This window comes from Parasteatoda tepidariorum, chromosome 5, assembly GCF_982258835.1.
Source record: "Parasteatoda tepidariorum strain Cologne lab strain chromosome 5, Ptep-v5.0, whole genome shotgun sequence".
NCBI classification, from domain to species: domain Eukaryota; kingdom Metazoa; phylum Arthropoda; class Arachnida; order Araneae; family Theridiidae; genus Parasteatoda; species Parasteatoda tepidariorum.
In genome coordinates this window covers 19,181,284-19,200,346 of record NC_141759.1, presented here as the reverse complement: position 1 = coordinate 19,200,346, position 19,063 = coordinate 19,181,284, and the positions used below count along the sequence as shown (strand labels likewise).

Sequence of the window (19,063 nt, the reverse complement as noted above, 5' to 3'; positions counted from 1 at the left end):
ACTGTCTGCAAATATCGTTCTGCCTTGTTCATTGGGTTTTTGTAACATTTCATTGTTATGTAAATGTTATCGACAGCGTCGGTATTGCAAGCCATGGTGGATCGGAGGATAGAGCGCTAACCTTTCAAAGAAGTGACCTGAATCCCTGTAATGGCTAATCGATACGAATTTCGCATCCGACTCTAAAAGATCGCAGTGCTGACGTTAAATATCCTCAGTGGTAGATGGATCATGGGTTGGAGTCCCGATGCAGCAAGCTTGATCAAAAAGTCTTCCAAGACGGAAAATTTCTTCAAATACTTGATGAAGGAGTTCTCTTGTCTTCTGGATTGGGTTCAAAATTACAAGACTACGGAGTTGAACATTGATAATCACAAACTTGTGTCTGCTGTTCAACAAAGTTTATGAAATGTAATAAAAGTTATTTATTGCATACAAAACCTGTTTTTTTTTTTTTTTTTTTTGCAAATTAGGAAAAATGGCAACCTAGGCAATGTTTACTATTACAAATGCACTGAAGAAATAACTAGTGTGATTGCATGGTTTTCGCTGATGTAAATTAAAAAGGAACAGTGTGTAATTTTATCATTTCTTTTTTTTCCACTGAGTTGAGAGCTCAAAGAAAAAAACTAATTTTCTTCACTCTATCATTCAATGTTTTTTGTTAACGTTAGGCATTTACTTGAAAAATTTATATTCGGTTTATTTGATTATTAATAATAATAGCAGTTTAGAAAAAGTGTCATTTTATAGGAATTCCGGAAATCAGTGTAAAGAATACCTTGTATTAGTAGTCGAAAATTTTATGTTTACAAAGTTTTGACGTGATAGTGGCACACATAAGAAGCCAGGCCTTGTAAATTGTTTGTTTTAAAAGCAACACTGCAAAGGAATATATAAAGGATTACCATTATTGTAGAAATTCTATGTATGGAAATAAATGTTTCAATAATTTGGAAACGTATTTTGTATTCTTTTGAATCCTATATTAACTAATAGATCATAAATTAGTGCCGAGGACAGAGGTGCTAACAACAGCATATTCATTTGGAGATTTCTTTAGTGGTAGAGAAACAGAAAGTTTGGAAGTTTTAGACTATTATAATATTAGAAGTGACAGCATTATGAGATTAAGAAGCAGTCAGAAACATAGAAAAATTTGCCCTAAGAATTTGCCTAGTGCGTTAAACATGTTTGATTTAAAAAAACAATGCAAAGGTACATTTCAAAACTACCTTTATTCCAGAAATTTTAAGTTCTTGATTTTGAAACATATGTGATTCAAAATAAAAGATTTAATGCATTCTAAACTGGGTGTTAGTCCATGATATTCTACACACACAAATCAAGGTAGTGCTTTGTTTGAATTAAAGATGCGTTCCCACAAAAAAGTGTCCTCATATTATTTTGAAGAAACCTAAGCACTTTCACGATTCCAGTAGCTTTTGGATTATATGTTGATGATTCCAAGTTCCATGCTTTGAATTTCACCACTGACTAAGAATAAATTCGTCTAAAGTACTCATTACATCTACCAGCTGAAGTTTTCAGTGGCGGATGCATTTTTAAAATCATTTTACATGAATTTTAAATTTCTTTACAAATCTGATGACTAAATTATATTTTTAACGTAATTAATATTTTGATGTGGTAGATAAGGAATTTTCTTTTTTATTGCTTTAATGCAGTGTTTCCCAAAGTGTGGTAAGCATACCCCCAGGGGTACGGGAACAGTTTAGCGGGGGTACGCGTTCTTATGCGAAATATTTTTCAACAAACGAAAATTTCAAAAACCTTTATTTAAAATCTAAGCTAGCCATGAAAATTTACGATTACATATTTTTCTATTTACTACTTTTTGAAGAGTCAACTGAGTTAATAATTAGTGGTATCAACAGCCAGTTGTGATTTTTAACTTTTGTGCAATTTTTTTATAGTGAAAAATTCATTTATTTTTTTATTAGTGGTATACAGCGTTACGAAAATGTATAAGGTGTACACAAAAGTCACAAGTTCGGGAAACACTGCTTTAATGTAAGCGTATTGATCGAGGTACCTGCCGCGTGGCACTAGCCTATTCATCTGAGATTCAATTGCCAAATTAAACGGTTGAATGACAAATATACAAAACAGTAAAATGTGTGATATATAAACAAAAAAAGATTTGAATAATACTTGATAAGATGCAAGTGCGATTGCAAGAAGTCTGAACAACAAAGAGAATAAGCTATTTACATAGTCGAAAAAATAAATATGTACAAAATTTACAACGGAGTCGAAATCGAAAAACAAGTATATGCATATTGACAGCGGAGTGAAAAACAGATGATGCAAATCTTAATCGGAGAAGAGAATAATAGTATGGATAGAGTACATTACCTCTCTGTCTCGCCTTCCCCCAATAATGGGCGTCACAGGTGCATACCTGCCAACTTTTAATCCTTTCCATTGTAATTTTTCCCAGTGGTATTAAAATGAAATTAAAACTTCAATTTTAAGCAAACAAATACGTTGTATTTGAGAAAGCTTAAGTTGACAACCATGATAGTAACGCATATTTATATATGTGCTTAATTTTTGTAAGAATAGTGGTGATCAAAATCATTTAAAAATTAAATTTATAAAAGAAAGAATAGTATATATTTACTACCACTTTAAATATGAAAATAAAATCTTCCGGAAAATCCGGAAGAGTTGGCAGGTATGCAGGTGCACAGAGGAGTAATTTCATCCAGCGAGTAATTTCATCTAGAGGAATGAAAAAAAAAATATATATATTCTTTCTAATCAAAGTAAATTTCAACAAAAAGCATACAAATAAAAGAATGATAACCATTTCCTTATTAATGTATTTGTAAGTATATATCAAACAACTATATCATTTAACCATTCTCAATATATTTGAGGGAGAATAATAATATTAGTAAAAATAACAATTTTCCGGAGCATGCTGAGCACTTACAGGCAAAACTGTAAACTTTTATGCGTCTTGCAATTTTTTATACAGTTATAATTCAGAAAGCCAGCTTAAAAGCATCAAAAAATGAACATGATCGATAATATTCAACACTACTAAAAGCTCCGTAGCATGATTTTCTATCTTATGTAAATGTTATCGACAGTGTCGGTATTGCAAACCATGGTGGATCAGGGGATGGAGAGCTAATTTTTCAATGAAGCGACCTGAATCCCACTAACGTCTAGTCGATACGATTTTCGCACCCGGCTCGCAACGATCACAGAGCTGACGTTAAATATCCTCAATGGTAGACGGACAATGGAAAGGAGTCCCCTTGCCGCTAAGCTAACCGTGGGTTGTTTCCCTCTCCATGTAACGCAAATGCGGGTTAGTTTGATCATAAGTCCTCCACGAAGGCAAAATTCTCCCAATACTTAATCCAGGAGTACCCTTGTCTTCTGGATTGGGTTCAAAATTATAACACTACGGAGTTTAACATTGATAGTCGCAAACTCAATAATTGGATCTGCCGTTCAACAACGGTTATTAAATGTAAAAGAATATCGGTATTACATACAAAATCTGAATTTTTTTAGCAAAGTAAGAAATATGGCAACCTAGGCATTGTTTATACTTACAAACGCACTGAAGAAATAACTAGTGCGATTACATTGTTTTAGCTGATGTAAATCATGAGACAGCAGCAGTGATCTAATTTTTTTCATCTCTTTCTCTTTTTTATTACTTAAAAAGTTTGACTGAGTTGACAGCTCAAGGGGAAAAAAATCTGTACTCAATCAATAAATATTTTCTCTCTTTTTATTTGGTTATTAATAATGATTAGGCGTTTAGAAAAAGTGCCAGTTTATAGGAATCCTGGAATTCAGAGTAAGGAATACCGTGCAAGGAATCATACATTTCTGGGGGTTATCATCAGGTTAAATACAGTTTTTATTAATATCATATTGTGATTACTAAACTTTTATGACAAGTAGTATGAGCCGCGATCTAAGCTACGGAAGTGACGTCATAGTCAACCGGAGCTTATTTCTGCCCCAACCGGAAGTTGTTTATTTCTGCCCACCTACAAACCGGAAGTTGCTTATTTCTGCCCACCTACAAACCGGAAGTTGCTTATTTCTGCCTGCTTGCTTATTTCTGCCCGCCTGAAAATCGAAACTTCGTCTGCAGCGTCATGGGGAGCTTATTTATTTTTTTTCTTAAGCCTAATATATTTTTAGTTTCGGTTTCTGTTTTTAATTTAGTTTCGTTTTTTTAAATATTATTTAATTTATTAGTTTTTTGAGGGTGGCAACACTTATTATTTTAATATTAGTTTTTAAGGATGGCAACATTTAGAAACTTTGTTACTTGGGGGAGAAATTGTGTATTATGAAGTTATGACGTCATCTTTTATTACATAACACATAAATGATATCATGCTTTTGATCTAGTGGCGCCATCTATGTAGGAATAAAATAACTTTAAATCTATTTTAATATTTAAATCTGTTTTAATATTATTTATTAAATATAATTAAGGCTGAGGATCGAACTCGCGCCATTAAAAAGCCTTCGTGGGTCAGTAGTTGGATATCATAACCACTGACCCACGAATGCTTGGTTAGATATGTGTTAATAAGTTTAACTTTTGTATTTTGAACACGTGTATAAATAAAAACTGTTTGATATCGATATCTAATACAGTTTAATCGATATAGTTTCACTTAACCTTTGATAGTTATTAAATAATTATTTCTGCCCCTCTTAATGTTATTATAACTTTCTCTGGATGGCAACGGTACTGACCATACACGTGTTAATTATTACATAATAAATAAATGATATCATGCACATGCTTTTTATTCTAATGGCTCCATCTATGCTTAAATATTAAAAAGAAAATATATTAATAACTCTCAATTTTAGTTATTTTTCAATATAAATATAGATGATATAATAGACTTTAATTATTATTAACCTAATCAATATTAATTAATACATTTTAAATAAATTGATTTAATATTAAAATAAAAATTGTATTTATTAAGTATGTCTACTGTGAATATTAAAAGTATTACACTCAAGGCTATATTAATTTTTAAATCAATGAATATTATTTTATAAGATTAGATATTTATCACCATCGTTCGGATTTACGGCTATCAAATGTATTCTTGTCATTTTTGTACCCAGGAGACAAGGGAACTCCTAGATCCTGAGACAATACATGTCTTCGAAGAGGACGTTGTGACTGCCCACATTATATGAAGAGGAAAACCACGAAAAACCTCCTACGCATATTCCGACGACAAGTAGGGGTCATGAAAACTGAACAGATGGCTTTAGTTGCACCTAATTTTTAGTTTTGAAAGACGCATTAATATAGATATTTAAAGAATATAAATTTTATTTTAATGAAAAAAAATTATCTAATTTAAAAAAACTAATATATAACAATATATCTGCGGTGTTCATTCAATCATATATTTAAATAAAAACTTGTTTCATCTTTAAAACTTATAATTTTATCAATTAAATTAATTTTATTGAAATATAAAATTACTTATTTTTTAATCTCATGAAAAAATATTTGAAATAATTTTTATTAGAAAATGAATAACGACATATTTACATTATATTATCAATTATATATTAAATTTTCCTTAAAATTACAAATGAATTAAATGTAAGAAACATACAATGGGGAATTTTTGCCGCTATAAATTCATTTATATTCAAAAACATATTCATTTTATTATTATTTAATGTTATAATAATGCAAATAACTTACTTTATTTTTAAATTAAGAGTACACATAAAAAGTATCTTTAACGGATACTGATTACGGAACTTGAACAGAACACTTTCTCACAAAATTTTACACCGATAATTTCTATCCAGGCCGTTTGGGGTTTACACACGTTTTATCAATTAGTCATAATATCAAGTATAACATGGTGCTTCATACTTATTATAGAACGTGAGAATACAAATATTTCTCATGAAAATTAAGAAGATAAATCTTACTATGCGACATTTGAGTTTTATCTGTGTGGAACATTTTATCAATAAGTGAGAATTTAAAGCATATCACTGATTATTGAGCGTGGGATTATTACTATTTCTCACAAAAATTTAACAAAATAGAACTCCGTATCCTTTGAGTTTTATCTTTATTTTATTAGTTAATCACAACTGTAAGGATATAGTTTATCTATATACACGAGGGTATGGGAAGGACATAGTTAGAGCTTATCTATATCAATAGTCTTGATAACAATCAGTATATATAGATCTGCTTCACGGATGACAATTATGTTGGAAATATTATTCCCTATGTTGTGGTTGTAATTTTTGTGCAGCTAGAATTTTATTTTGAATTATCGATTTGCGTATTAAGCGGACTACCTAAACTTTGGATTACCAGCCATGTCTAAGAGAACAAGAGATTCTGGAAAAAAAGTAAGTAATATTCCTTTCATTATTTTATTAAACAATTTCTATTTAATTAATTCTTTTCTTTTATTTTACTATTAATTTTTTTTTATTTTACATTTTTAATTATATTTTCTTATAGTATTCTTAAAAGTATATGGAGTATCTTAAGTTTTATTTGTGTTCTACCTTTAAGCTGCTTTTATTTTACATACTATTAGTTGTAATTTTTCTGTATATTCAAAAGTTAGCGAGTATTGAGCTACATTGGAGCTTTTTAAATTTATTTATTTACTTTTGAGTTTTGATTTTATTTATATTTACTTCATTCTTAATGTCCATTTGTTTTTTTTTGTTTTTTTGAGTTAATAAGCTGCTTTTATTTATAAAATTCGCAAAGTTATTTTTTATGCTTGTATATTTGAATTAATTTACCAAACTTTTTTTTTGTTAACTTTATTTATAAAGATAGTGAAAAAAAATATTTTTCTTATTTTTATAGCATGATGATGATGATGGAACGGATTTTAGTGAACCAGGTTTTGAATTTAATGAATCAGATGATGAGGTAATAGTTGTATAATTTTTGCTATTCATAATTTATATTTGTTATTGCATAATTTTTGTTTGTTAAAGAATATTAATTGTTATTTGACATAAATATATTTTTTTTCAATCACTAACTCTAATTTTAGCTTTTGGGAGAATTTACGCAACAATTTCTGGAAGACGAAGAGAATTTAATTGGGGAAATCTCGCAAGGTTTTGTAGAGGCGACTCAGGTGTTTCGAAATCTGCCTCTTTACTATCAAGTGGGTTCGGGATTTGAGGTAATAATATTTTTAATTCAGCTTTTTAAAAAAACTTTCAGTGGAAAATTTGTTTTTATTCATTTATTTATTTTTATGTATATTTTATTTCTATATCAGAATCAGCCAGGACCTTCTAGTGGAGGATCAGTGTTTGTGGAAGGTGTACCGATTCCAGTTCCATCAAATGAAGTGAGTTTTAAATAATTTGTCTATTTATTTATTTTATATTTTTAATTATTTAATTTATATTTATGTAATATGTACTTAATATTTATTTATTTAATATATATTTAATTTATACTTATTTAATGTTTTATTTTATAGTTAAATTCTGCTATAATATTGGAACTTCGCTCAGGGAGAAGGAACGAGAAATACAATGCCAACCACGTTTGCTTCCGTGTACGTGTGGATCCTGAAAAAATACCATTGAATTTAAGATGGACGCCACTGGCAACTGTTGTCAATACTGTGCGACAATTATTTGAATTATTGATCTCAAGAGTTCGAAATCCGACGGATGGGTCCCCCGGTCTAAGATCAACTGATTTAATACGTTTTTGTGTACAATCTGAGGGCTTAGATAAACCCATATCAACATGTCTAATGTCAGTTGAGGATATGACTGTTGAAAAAGTTACGGTTTGTGTGATGAAGGTCCTGCAATCTAAGGACCGAATTGAATTGGATGCAGGATTTTTTGTGGACATTACGACAATCCGGAGAGATGTTGGTGCAGGAAGAGGTGTTAGGGTTGTGAATGCTCTCGTGGATGCTAAAAATAAACAATCCATTTTGTCCATCCCAACTGACAGTGAAGGTTTGTGTTGTGCCAAAGCAATTGTGTATGCTATAGCTCATCTGGAAAATGATAGGAGAGCCATTAACTCTTTAAGAAATAGACATAGACCTGCATTGATGAATCGAGCCAAGGAGCTCCATGCGTCTGCAGACGTTCCCTTAGGACCTTGCACATACATGGAAATAGCCAAATTTGAGAGTTTTCTCAATATTCAAATTGTCGTCTTTTCTGCAGATAACAGCAATAAGGTAATTCCCCATTTTTAACCAATATTAAATTCTAATATTTGTTTTGCAATTACAATGTCACATTTTCATTTAAAAAAAACTCAGTTCTAGAAGTACTTACTGTTTGTTAAAAAAAAGAATTTTAAGAGTATCTCGAAAGCAAATGTATATAATAATAATCTGATATATTTGATTATTGAATATATTCATAATTTGTTTCAGGTTTCTTATAAAGGGAACAATCGAGCAAAAAGAATAAATCTTTGGTTGCATAATCAACATTATGATGTAATTAAAAGTTCGAAAGGATTTTATGGTAGCAGCTATTACTGTGAATCTTGTGAGAAACCATTCTCACATCTTGAAAATCACCGCTGTCAGAATGCATGCTGGATATGTTTCAGAAACAATTGTGAGGAGGGAACACCTATAAGATGTGAAAATTGTGATAGACTTTGCCTATCGGATGGATGTTTTCAAGCTCACAAATCAACGACTGGACAGCAGGAAAGTTCCTTATGTGATAGAGTAAGAAAACGTTTTTTTTTCTTCTTCAAAATCTTATTTAAGTTTTGTTTTTTCTAAGAGTTATTTTTTACAGCTATATCAATGTCGTAAATGCTGCAAAGTTATTCGAAGAAAGGTGTGTCCTCCTGAAAATCATCGGTGCTACACCACGAAATGTCCATCTTGCAATAAATTTGTTGACGCTTCAGAACATAGATGCTTTTTACAAAAGATAGAGGCAAAAGCTCCATCCGATCATTTGATCTTCTTCGACTTCGAAACTGATCAATCGTCTGGGGAGCATCTGGTTAATTTTGCAGTAGCGCAATACGCTGATGGAGAAGAAAAAATTTTCAAAGGGTATTCGGCATGTGATGATTTTTGTTCCTGGCTGTTTTCACCAATACATAAAGGTTTTACAGCGATTGCTCATAACATGAAGGCGTAAGTTTGTCTTTTTATTACTATTTTTTCCTATTTTAATAAAAATAAATGTTTTTTTTCATGCTTTAATATTGATTTATATATCTATACATTTGTTTACATTTAGCTTTGATGGGCAGTTCATAATGAGTTGGCTTCTACGCCAAGGTACGACTCCAAATGTTATTCCCAATGGTTCTAGTGTAATGAGCATACATCAGAAAGCTTTGAATATAATAATCATTGATTCTTTAAACTTTTTGCCTATGCCCTTATCGAAGATGCCTTCATGCTTTGGTTTCACAGAATTGCAGAAAGGATACTTTCCACATCTTTTTAATCGTCCGGAAAATCAAAGTTACACTGGTCTTTTACCGGAGAAGAAATTCTACAGTCCTGATACTATGGGATGTGACGCTCGAAATCGTTTTCTTGAATGGTATGAGGAAAGACAAAAGGAGCCTTTTAATTTTGAAAAAGAAATGTTAGCATATTGCAGGTAAGTCAACACAAAAAAAAATTGTTTTTTAGCATTATTTTTACTTCTGACCGTATGAGAATTTTTGACCGAAAGAAAAAGTACTGTTAATAATTTTTATTTTCATTATAGATCAGATGTAGATATTTTGAGAAGATGTTGTTTAGAATTTCGGGGGCAGTTGTTAGATATAGCGAAAGTGGATCCCTTTCGGTGAGAATAGTTTTGTTTTTCTTTATTTTATTGATTTTTAGGAAATGTTATTTACTGATTTTTGATTGCAGGTACGTGACGATACCATCAACCAGTATGGCTGTTTTCCGCAGCATGCATATACGTCCCAATACTATTGGTATGGTTCCGGTGTCAGGATACACAACAAACATTAATTACAGTCCTGATTCAATACGATGGCTTGATTTCGTTGCTGAGAAAGAAAATGTTTTGATTGAACATGCTTTAAACAACGGTGGGGAACGCAAATTAGCTGGTGTTTACGTGGATGGTTTTTGTACAGATACAAATACAGTTTACCAATTTCATGTGAGTTATGTTTATCTTTTTTTAATATTTAAAGACGAAAAAGTGATTTTTATATAAAAAATGTAATAAAATGTTGGATGAAAAAGAAAAAACAATTTTAATTTAATATTTTTTTTTTTAGGGATGCTTCTTTCACGGTTGTGATACATGCTTCAATCAGGATGATTTACACCCTTTGAAAAATGTGACAATGGCATCACTCCGTCAAAAAACTCGAGACACCAGCAGTGATCTTTGTTCTCTTGGATATAATGTCATCGAGATGTGGGAACACGAGTTTCTTAAGATGAAGAAGGAGAATGAGGATTTGCAGCAATTCCTGAAACGCCATAAATTGCAAGACCGTTTAAAGCCCAGGGATGCCCTTTTTGGAGGCAGAACAAACGCTGTCAAACTATACCACGAAGGAAACTCCAAATATGTAGACTTTACATCACTTTATCCTTGGGTAAAAAATATATATATATATAATATTTTGTTTTTACTGATTTTAGAATTTTTTGTATTAAATAGTAAGTATAAATAACTTTAAAATACTTTTTTTCAATCATTTTCTTTTTTTTCTAGGTGAACAAATATTGTACGTATCCAGTTGGTCATCCTCAAATTATCACTGAGAATTTTAAAACTATTGATAATTATTTTGGGATCGCTAAGTGCACTGTCATACCACCTAGAGGCCTGTATTTCCCTGTACTGCCGTACAGAAGTCAAAATAAACTTATGTTTCCCTTGTGCAGAACCTGTGTTGAAACAACACAGCAAGGAAAATGCCTGCATTCAGACGATGAAAGAGAGTTAACCGGTACATGGGTGACCGAAGAAATAAAAATGGCAGTTAAAAAAGGATACATCATAAAAGAGGTAAATTGTTCTTCTCATTCATAATATTCAATTTTTCATAGAGTTCATTCTCCTTTATAAAGATTTTTTTTTAAAGATTTATTAAGTTAGATTTATTTGAGTAAATAATTTTAATTATAACATACAATCATTCTTTTTTTAAACAGATCTCCGAAGTTTATCACTTCAACGAAACGTCTGATTCACTGTTTCGTGATTTTGTTGATTTATTCTTAAAAATCAAGCAGGAAGCAAGCGGGTGGCCTTCAAATTGCGTTACAGAGGAGGATAAAATGAGGTACATAGAGGAATATTTTGAAAAAGAAGGAGTACGCTTGGAATATTCTAAAACCTTTAAAAATTTGGGAAGAAGGCAGGTGGCAAAATTGCTATTGAACAGTTTTTTGGGGACGGTATGTAAAAATTAAATCCGTTTTAATATTTTAAATGAAAATGAAATTTATTAATTATTATACTTGTCGCTTTTTTCAGATGGGGTATGAACTGCAATAAAGCTCGCCTGACATACGTAAGCACTGTTCCGGAATTTAATAAAATGTTTGCTGATTCAACAAAAAACGTATGTGAATTTTAATTACATAATTTTTTAATTTTTTTCCAGTGTTATTATACTTATAGCATATTTTCTTTTTTAGATTAAAGATGTGTTTTTACCGAATGATGAAATTGCAGGTATTCATTGGGAATCACAGAAACAATTTGTGCCCCAAGATTCGACTACTAACATCTTTATTGCGGCCTTCACTACAGCCTGGGCACGCCTCAAACTTTACGAAGAGATGGACAAGCTGGGTGAAAGCGTGCTTTACCATGATACGGACTCTATCATCTATTCCCAAGAAGGCAATAATGACCCCCCTCTTGGAAATTTTCTAGGAGAATTCACAGACGAGTTGGACGGTGATACAATTACAACTTTCGTATCAGGTAATTACTTTTCTTTTCTTTACTTATTTGTTTTTAAAAATCATTATGCCTTCAATAGATAATAATTGCGTCTTTTATTTATTTTTCTTAAAGGTGGACCTAAAAACTATGCGTATGAAACGGCTAATAGGAAACAATGCTGCAAGGTGAGAGGTTTTACATTAAATTTTCGTAATTCTGAAAAGTTAAACTTCAACTCGGTCAAGAAAATGGTTTGTGAGCTGAGTGGTGAATGTATTTCCCTTCATAACCCCAACAAAATTTGCAGGGATGCAAAAAGACGGAGAGTAGTAAATAAGCCTGAAACGAAGCTGTACAAAGTTGTTTATGACAAGCGGGTGATTCAACCGGACATGACAACGCTCCCTTACGGATATTGATGACTAATCAACAACAATGTCTTGTGGGTTAGCCTAACGGTATCCCTTTGACATCATCTGTCCACCAAAGAGAGGATTAGGGCTCCTGGCGATTGACCTCTTTAAAAAAAACGCGTCTTAACCCTTACCCCACTCGGGTGATGAGGAAAAGGGGTTCTTTAATCTTTGAATGAGATGTGTGTGTGTTTCTGTGTGTGAGTGAATATTTTCATAAAAATGAAAGAAAAATACATTTTAAAAAAAAAAAATCATTTATTAAAAAACGCATTTTATAAATATTTTACAAATTTTTTTTAATATTTTAGCCATCTATTTTTTCTAGCAAACAACATAGGCGAAGTATTTACAGATGGTGATTCGGTAAGTAATTTCTTATTAATTACAAATTTTTCAGGTATTTTCATTTCTTTTAATGCTTCGAAAAATTCTTTCTGTCCTTTGGGTTGTTTCTTTTCATTTATCAATACATTATTTATCAAATGCGTGATATTGCTACCAGGTAAAAGTTTCTGTCTATATAAAATTTCTCCTTTTTCAGTCCAAGTTAACAGTTCTTTATTCTCTTGTAAGAATTGTAAAAGTTCTTTAGCTCTCTCCTTTTGACTCTTGGGTACGACATTCATTAATTGCGTTTCTACTAAATTGCTGCTTTCTGAAATATTTTCTTCCTTAATATCTTTAGTTTTTTCTTCCACTTCATTTGAACGCTCCTCCACTGGTTCATTTTTATTCTCCAAAAAAGTAGGAAATTTAACATACTTTTGGAGAATTTGTACATATAACTCTGCTTTTTCATTGTCAGAAATATTTTTATTTTTTAAAATATCATGCATTTGTTGATCCAACTCTGACAGATATTCTACAGTGTTAGTTTTCAGCCTATCTTCCGGCATAAGAATAAATTTTTTAGCGTACTCCATTGATTAAAGATGTTAAAGCTGTTATGGCCGCTGGAATCAGAAATCCTAAGAACCCGTCACCTCGTTGAACAAGAACTTCTCTCTTACGGAATAAAGGTACTTTTTTGTCTGCAATTTTTCTTAAGCTTCTTTTAAAAGGTGAAAGTTTCTTCTTTTGATTTTTATTGAGAGGAATATTACCTTTTAACAAATTAAATACACATTCACAAATATGTTTAATAGATTTTGCTGGACAATGTTTTAAAAATTTCCGCTTTGATTTTGATTTAGCCGCAGCTTTTAAGACCTCGAGACAACAGTGTTTACTGTCCGACATTCTAATCGCATTTGATTATTTTATTCTTTGTGAGATTTATTTTATACCATTTTCCCAAAAGATTGAGCTTTAATGAAGGCAAAGTGATTTAAAGTGTCTAAAATTACAGTTAGCATGAAAGGTTAATGGGCAAATGACTATCGTGGTTGGTACACGATCATTTTATCTTTCGGTAATCGCATATTATTCGTAGGCGCATATTATCATCAGTATCTGGTTTTAAATCGACTAGTAGGTAACCAGAAGGTTTCAAAGTTGCGTCTTGATACACTTCCTGGAAAAATTTCACTTTTGTTGGATAGAGTTGTCTGCCTAAATGTGTGATTTGACTTTGATCACGTGAGTTTTTTGAAAAGAATAAGATAATGAGCATTTAGAGATATTTCTCGCATCTCTTTACCTTTATGGAATATATTCTGTACGATAAAAATGACGGAGACATTACGATGATGACTATGTTTAGTAAATAAATGCGTCAATTTGGAATTACTTCCTAATTCAGACATTAGATCATCGAGAATAATTAATGCATTTGAAATAGTATTTAAATCAGAAGGAACGCTCTCATGAAATATCACATTCGGTATTGTTTCAAACATAGCTTGATACAATCCATAACACCAAATAACCGATTTTGGAAAAGGTTCAATAATTTTAGATTCAATTATTTTTTTGCAGAGCTGGCTTTTTCCACATCCTGTTGGACCATCCAAAATGCACGTGAACGAATGCCTAAGTTCAGGGAACTCCATAATTTATAGAAAGGAATTAATAAACGAGAATATTTATTAAAAATAAATAACTCAAATAACGGTATGTAAAGAAAAACACAAAATAAAATATCACAGCGTTTTTATTGTTTGAAAGCAAAACGTACACCAAATTTCTTTTTCACAAATTGATACATGACGAAATCATTTTTTCGATTTACATTGAGATTTTTTATAATGGATAACATAGATATGTCGCGACAACGATTATAAATGAAAAAAATACAATAGGCTCCACATACGTTAGATGTGAGTGATTGAAAAGATACAGAATTCCAACATACATTAGAAATATTAAATAAATTATAAACATTAAGTCCATAGAAATCTGGAGAATGGCCATAGGAATCGAAAAATTCCAGTGTTTTTCCTTCAGTCATGTACAGAGCTAACCAATGCGATCCTGGTAAAGTTGATTCATCAGTGTTGACGATAATAGCTTCATTTTCTTGCAATAAGGGTGTTGTGTCTCTCGAGTAAACACCTCTAAATCTAAACGCTGTTGTAGGATCTTTTGATAAAATTTCACAAATCTTTCTTCCATCCATTGTTTAATTTCCAAAATCGTATATAATGTCACGTGCTTTGTTAATTTCTATGACGTTTTCAAATTCTGCGAACACAATAACGCACACTGTTTTTTCTAAAGGTTGCTCAAATTTCATTTCAACTCGTAGATTACTGTGCTTTATTAAATTGAAATGATCGCCATCACATAAATCAGGTGATAAGTCAAAAGCATATAGAGTGTAACCATCACAAAATTCTTCTCTGGAAATAAAGTTACCTTTATCACTTCTCATATACTCAGTGCTCATGAATAAATTTTGATAAGCTCTTATATATTGTTTTTGTGAAAAGTTGAGTTCCAATGGATTATGGGGAACTGGTTGACCATCTACGTAGACGGCGATAAAATTTAAATTGAAATGTTTAAAATCAAAAGGATTTTTTTCAAATGTTCCATGAAATGCATCATTTTCGACACATCCTATGATAACTCGTTTAGGAATTTGTCCCACAAATACATTGTCTTGCACAAATGAAATGTTTCCTTTAGGAATGGAATACACTTTACAGAGCACTCGATTGATAGGATATTTTGCAGTATCTTTTTCTAATGCTTTTGCGTGTCCTAGAATGACTCCAGGACTTACACGTACTTTTCTAACTAAAAGCGAAATTCTATCCAATACAACTTTATATCCCGACTTTCCTATTAGACAAAACTCGGGTTTACTACGATTTAATTTAATTTTTATATCCACCATGTTTAATAACAATCTGTTTTGATGAAACAAATCACTATGAATACAATCAATCATGTCCACAGTTGCACTTAACTTGAAATAATCTGATCTTTTTTTAAGACCATCGTTTGAATCTTTATAATAAAGTTCGGCCGTCAATTGGGAGGTTTTACTGTCATAACCATGGTTTAAATGTGTTTCAATGTAAGATCGATAAGGATAAGTATTGCTAGAATTAGATATGATGCGGTCGTTTAAAGAAACATCCACTTGAGAAAATAAGGAGAGTAAAAATAAATTTACTGGACCAATTTTATCATCAGCTGTTAAATTGGTATTATCGTTTTTTAAAATTTCTGCTTGTACGTGAAGCTGAGTTTGGCTTAGATCAATAAATTCATCACCAGAACCTGATATATGAAATTCAACGGGTCCGCCATCAAACACGTTCGATAACGGGTGAAATTCAACCCACTGTCCACTTTGTATAACTGTTTGCGTGCCGGGCATTTGAAACAATTCCAGTTCAGACTTCACACATTCCGGGGAACCTTTTAAAAGAAACGTCATGATGAGTCGAAAATATCACGTCCTCTCACTTTCTGTTTCTTTGATGAAATGATCTTTTTCTTAGTCTTGCGTTTTCTTTTATAGCGTCCACTGCCAATCATTGACTGTATTTTCCCAAGTGCTTTATTGGCCAGATTTTTACCCGACTCTTTTGCTCTATTTTTGGCTGATGTTTTCAAATCTTGGCCTGCTAGTACATCGGACATAACACGTGATCCTGTGACTAATGCTTCTTTTCCAACAGTTTTTGACCCGCGAACAATGTATGGTAGGGCTGCTCTAAATAGACGTCTAAATATGCCGCCCAGACCATAACCTTTTTGATACGACACACGGCGGTAATAAGGTAAACCGTTTCCCGCTTGGGAAGCATAATGGTCCTCCAACTTCTTGGAACAGCAAGCATAAGGTACTTTCATCTTGACTACTTATCCTGAAATGAAGCCTTTTTAAAAAAACACTCAATATTTGTAGTATTTGTCGCATTCGGAAATGCAGCACAACCATCACTTTACCTCTTTCAAACGGAACAAAATCTCCTGAATTCAGTCTGAGTTCGATTTGAATTGTTTGAAATGAATGTCTCGTTAAGGGTAAGTATTGAGGTCTATCATAATACTGACTGATAGTTTCACCATCATGTCCTTTTATTCGGACGATCCGCAGTAAAGGAGCTTGTGTATCTTCAACAATTTGGGGTGAAATAAGATCTGTGTACACATAGAAAACTGAAAAATTAGACCATGCGTCAGCCACAAAGTCGCTTTTCTGGTTACCCGTAATGACTGCATCTCGTTGAAATCCTAACAATTCGCCTAACTTCTCTAAATGAAGACAACAACCTTGAACGGCGTTAATTTTTACTCGTTTCGTAGTTTTATTGTAATTTATTGTAAACCGACTTGGATTTTTAGGTAAAGCAAGTTGTATAGCTGATACAATATCGAACATTGATTCATAACACCCCACATCAATTGTTTGTTTAACAGTCGATGCGATATTACCATTGCTAGTCGTGTATCGAAAATAATTATTATTTTCATTTACGTTCAGCCAAGAATGCGGATAGATGATTTCAGATAGGCATACTTCCCATTCACCTCTTAAATCCACTGGTATAGGTAATTGAGTTTTGAAATGAGAGATTTTATTATCAGGAAAGAATCGCGTTGAGCTGTCAGAAGGTAACGTCACGTAGAAAGACATTTTTAAAAATGAACCTTTAACGAAAACGTTTCGCTATTTATACTTTATGAACATCCGTCACCCAATCATTAAATTTATCGGAATAACCTAGAAATTTAACAAAATATTACATCTTTCCATTTATTTTTTTCTTCTTAATTATTTTTTCAACTGGATAAAATCCAGAATCGACTACTTTTTGTAATTCTTCTGCATAAAAAGTACCTTCGATTGATTCATTCATTAAATCTTTCAATTTATAAACTATAGGATTTCGTGGAATTATTTTATCTATAACAAATAATTCTCGTGTCCAATTATTTTCATATCCTTTTTCAAAATGACGTTTGGACTTACTAATGCGAACAGTGTCACCTGTTTGAAAGACAGGCTTCTCATTATTCACCTTATCACTATATAAATTATTCCATACTTCTTTTTGATTATCGATATTCACTGAGGCTGGTTCCATTTTTATACTTCTGTGTTTGGTATGATTATAACTATCGATTAATTTAGAAATGACGTCAATATATTTTTTCGTATTATATTCTGTAAAGTATTTCCACATATTCATTTTTAAAGTACGGTTAAACCTCTCAACAATACTTGATTTAGTTTCATTATTCGTTGTAAAGAAATGAACTCCTAAATTTTTAAGATACTGCTGTATAAGTTTATTAGTGAATTCTTTTCCTATATCTGATTGCAGTTTCTCAGGTTTTCTTTCTCTAAAAATAGTTTTCAAAGCTGGCAATACATTTTTGGCTGATTTGTCTTTAATAGGAATAGCCCAAGCATACTTTGAGAAACAATCTATACAAGTTAACAAATATTTGAAGCCTTTATTAAATTTCGCTAAAGATTGCATGTCAACTAAATCAATTTGAAATTGTTCATCTATACCTCCAACAATCACTCGATTCCGTTTAAATATCTTTTTTACTGGTTTATGCAAAGTATAAGAATCTTTAGTCTCTAACCATTTCTTAACGTCACTTTTCGTCACTTTACCTTTCACAGAATTATAAATAGCATTTACACCTCCAAAACTTCCTGGATGTTCAGGTTTCGTATAAACTGATGAAAGTAAATGATCCATAATCTATTTTAAAAAAATTTTTAGAAATTATTTTGTTTTCTCTAATAACAGTTTTATTTCTTACAGTTAAAATTAACACTCATAAACATTCTTAAAAATAATGGTATACAATAATTTTAATAAAATTAAATAGTAATACCTATACAAGTATTGAATTTTTCTTTCCTTTTTAAATTTAAGCAAGAATTTTATTTTAAGAACCTGAAAAAAAAGTATTATACTGAAAAAGAAAAGTCATGCCTGCTGAAATAGAAAAAGAGAGAGAAAAAAAATATGTTGTTAACATAATTACATTTATTTAGAAAACAAATTAAAAATAATAATAAATATAACAAATTAAAATTCATACGAACAGAAATCTTTTCTAGCAGCATCTATACATACATCCAACCGTATATTTTTTAAATAAGTCTCACTTAAAAAGTCAATGAGCGGTTCACGTTCTGGATAAAGTTCGTTTTCACATAGTTCTTTTTCAAAGTCTTTCACAACTCCCACAACATTGAGGTACATGCAGGACTCATTAAAGTCCTTCACGGGTACTAAATCACCCACCTCAACGTCTTCATCTTCCACTCTCAGAGGAGGGCT

At 31.5% G+C, this 19,063-nt stretch overlaps 2 protein-coding genes across 2 annotated transcripts; one reads left to right on the top strand and one right to left on the bottom strand.

Annotated features, from left to right (window-relative positions):
* The first annotated feature begins 6,038 nt into the window (after positions 1-6,038).
* On the top strand, positions 6,039-9,171 carry LOC147808646 (uncharacterized). The gene is made up of 6 exons (XM_087165217.1): positions 6,039-6,423; positions 6,899-6,964; positions 7,092-7,226; positions 7,326-7,397; positions 7,533-8,258; positions 8,460-9,171. Exons 1-6 carry the CDS (start codon positions 6,391-6,393, stop codon positions 8,820-8,822), a joined length of 1,395 nt encoding a protein of 464 aa, XP_087021343.1. The 5' UTR covers positions 6,039-6,390; the 3' UTR covers positions 8,823-9,171.
* A 5,745-nt stretch (positions 9,172-14,916) lies between these two features.
* Positions 14,917-16,185, bottom strand: LOC147808645 (uncharacterized protein F54H12.2-like). The gene is made up of 2 exons (XM_087162652.1): positions 15,437-16,185; positions 14,917-15,136 (listed from the first exon to the last, which is right to left on the bottom strand). Exons 1-2 carry the CDS (start codon positions 16,183-16,185, stop codon positions 14,917-14,919), a joined length of 969 nt encoding a protein of 322 aa, XP_087018778.1.
* Between the last annotated feature and the right edge of the window lie 2,878 nt (positions 16,186-19,063).